Genomic DNA, 1,487 nt, shown 5'->3' with positions numbered 1-1,487 from the left:
GGCCTCCCAAAGTGCTGGGATTACAGGCATGAGCCACCGTGGCTGCCACTGGAAGTTTTATGAACAGGCAGGATGGTATTCCTTCTGGTGGTGTGTTCTTGTCTTCCTGTCACACTGCTGAGACACTTCCAGGTGGCCTTTCCAATGCTGGCTTCTGTCTCTGCTTGTTGCAGGCCAGGTGGGGGCATCCCGACTCAGACAATACCCAGGCCAACCTCTGCACCAGAAATGGAGCTGCTTTCAGGGGAATAGCTTGTTCATTTTTTTTTGAGACAGCCTCCCTCTGTCGCCCAGGCTGGAGTGCAGTGGCCCAATCTCAGCTCACTGCAACCTCCACCTCCCAAGTTAAGCGATTCTCCTGCCTCAGCCTCCCAAGTAGCTGGGATTACAGGCATGCACCACCACACCCAGCTAATTTTTGTGTGTTTTTAGTAGAGCCAGGGTTTCATCATGTTGGTTAGGCTGGTCTCAAACTCCTGACCTCAGATGATCTGCCCACCTCAGCTTCCCAAAATGCTGGGATTACAGGCATGAGCCATTGTGCCCAGCCAGCTTGCTAGTTAATTTGCTTGTTCGTTCAGTCGGCAAATATTCGGTAAGGGCATACCATGTGCCCAGCGCTATGCTGGATGGTGGTGGGCAGTGCAGGCACAATTCCTCTCCTTTTGGCTGTCTGTCCACTGGTCTGATCCTGTAGAGCTGTGATGAGACAGCCCTTGGCTGCCATGTGTATGGGGAGGGATGTAAATTTCTTCTTCTTATACATTCTCTAACTTTATTATTTATTTGACAGACAAAGCCACAGACCCAAGCATGTCGGAACAGGATTGGTCAGCTATCCAGAATTTCTGTGAGCAGGTGAACACTGACCCCAATGGGTAAGGTGACTTCTCACACACGTAGTTGACTCTGGAGTATAGAGTGTAGAACTTTGTCTCTCGAGATTGTTTTAGAGTTAAGCTCTCTAGGCAAGGCTCGGTGGCTCATGCCTGTAATCCCAGCACTTTGGGAGACCAAGGCGGGAGGATTGCTTGAGCCCAGGAGTTTGAGACCACCCTTGGTGACACAGCGAGACCCTGTCTCAAAAACATAAAAATACAGTCAGGCTGGCATTCATTCTCTTGTTTTCCCCTATAATCCTAAAAACATTATTTTTCTAAAATTAGCAAGTTCATATTTAAAACACACACACACACACACACACACACACACACACACACAGGATAGTTCATTTGTAACTGGCAGTTATAAATTTTAAATAGTGTTATAAAACACTAATGCTGAAGAGAACTCTGAATGATACCGATAGAATGTCACCACATTACCTAATTAAAAGAGATCTGTGTATTCTCCACCATTTAAATGTAATCTTAAGAAAAAGGAAATGGGGAAGGTTTTATTGAATTCTGTTTCCAAAGCAACTGGATAGGACCTGAAGAATCAAGTGAGTCATCCAGATATTTTTTTTTCTTTTCTTTTTTTTTTTT

At 45.7% G+C, this 1,487-nt stretch overlaps 1 protein-coding gene across 2 annotated transcripts in view; it reads left to right on the top strand.

Moving 5' to 3' along the window:
- The window catches only part of GGA2 (golgi associated, gamma adaptin ear containing, ARF binding protein 2), a 44,136-nt gene that overhangs the window by 11,132 nt on the left and 31,517 nt on the right, over positions 1-1,487 (top strand). For both annotated transcript variants that reach the window (XM_017534390.2, XM_037740587.1), the window contains exon 2: positions 794-878. In XM_017534390.2, the coding sequence (XP_017389879.1) occupies positions 794-878 (85 nt within the window). The remainder of the gene's footprint in view (positions 1-793; positions 879-1,487) is intronic.

The sequence above is a fragment of the Cebus imitator genome, unplaced genomic scaffold (assembly GCF_001604975.1).
Source record: "Cebus imitator isolate Cc_AM_T3 unplaced genomic scaffold, Cebus_imitator-1.0 Scaffold85, whole genome shotgun sequence".
NCBI classification, from domain to species: domain Eukaryota; kingdom Metazoa; phylum Chordata; class Mammalia; order Primates; family Cebidae; genus Cebus; species Cebus imitator.
This window is presented reverse-complemented; position numbering and strand designations above follow the sequence as displayed.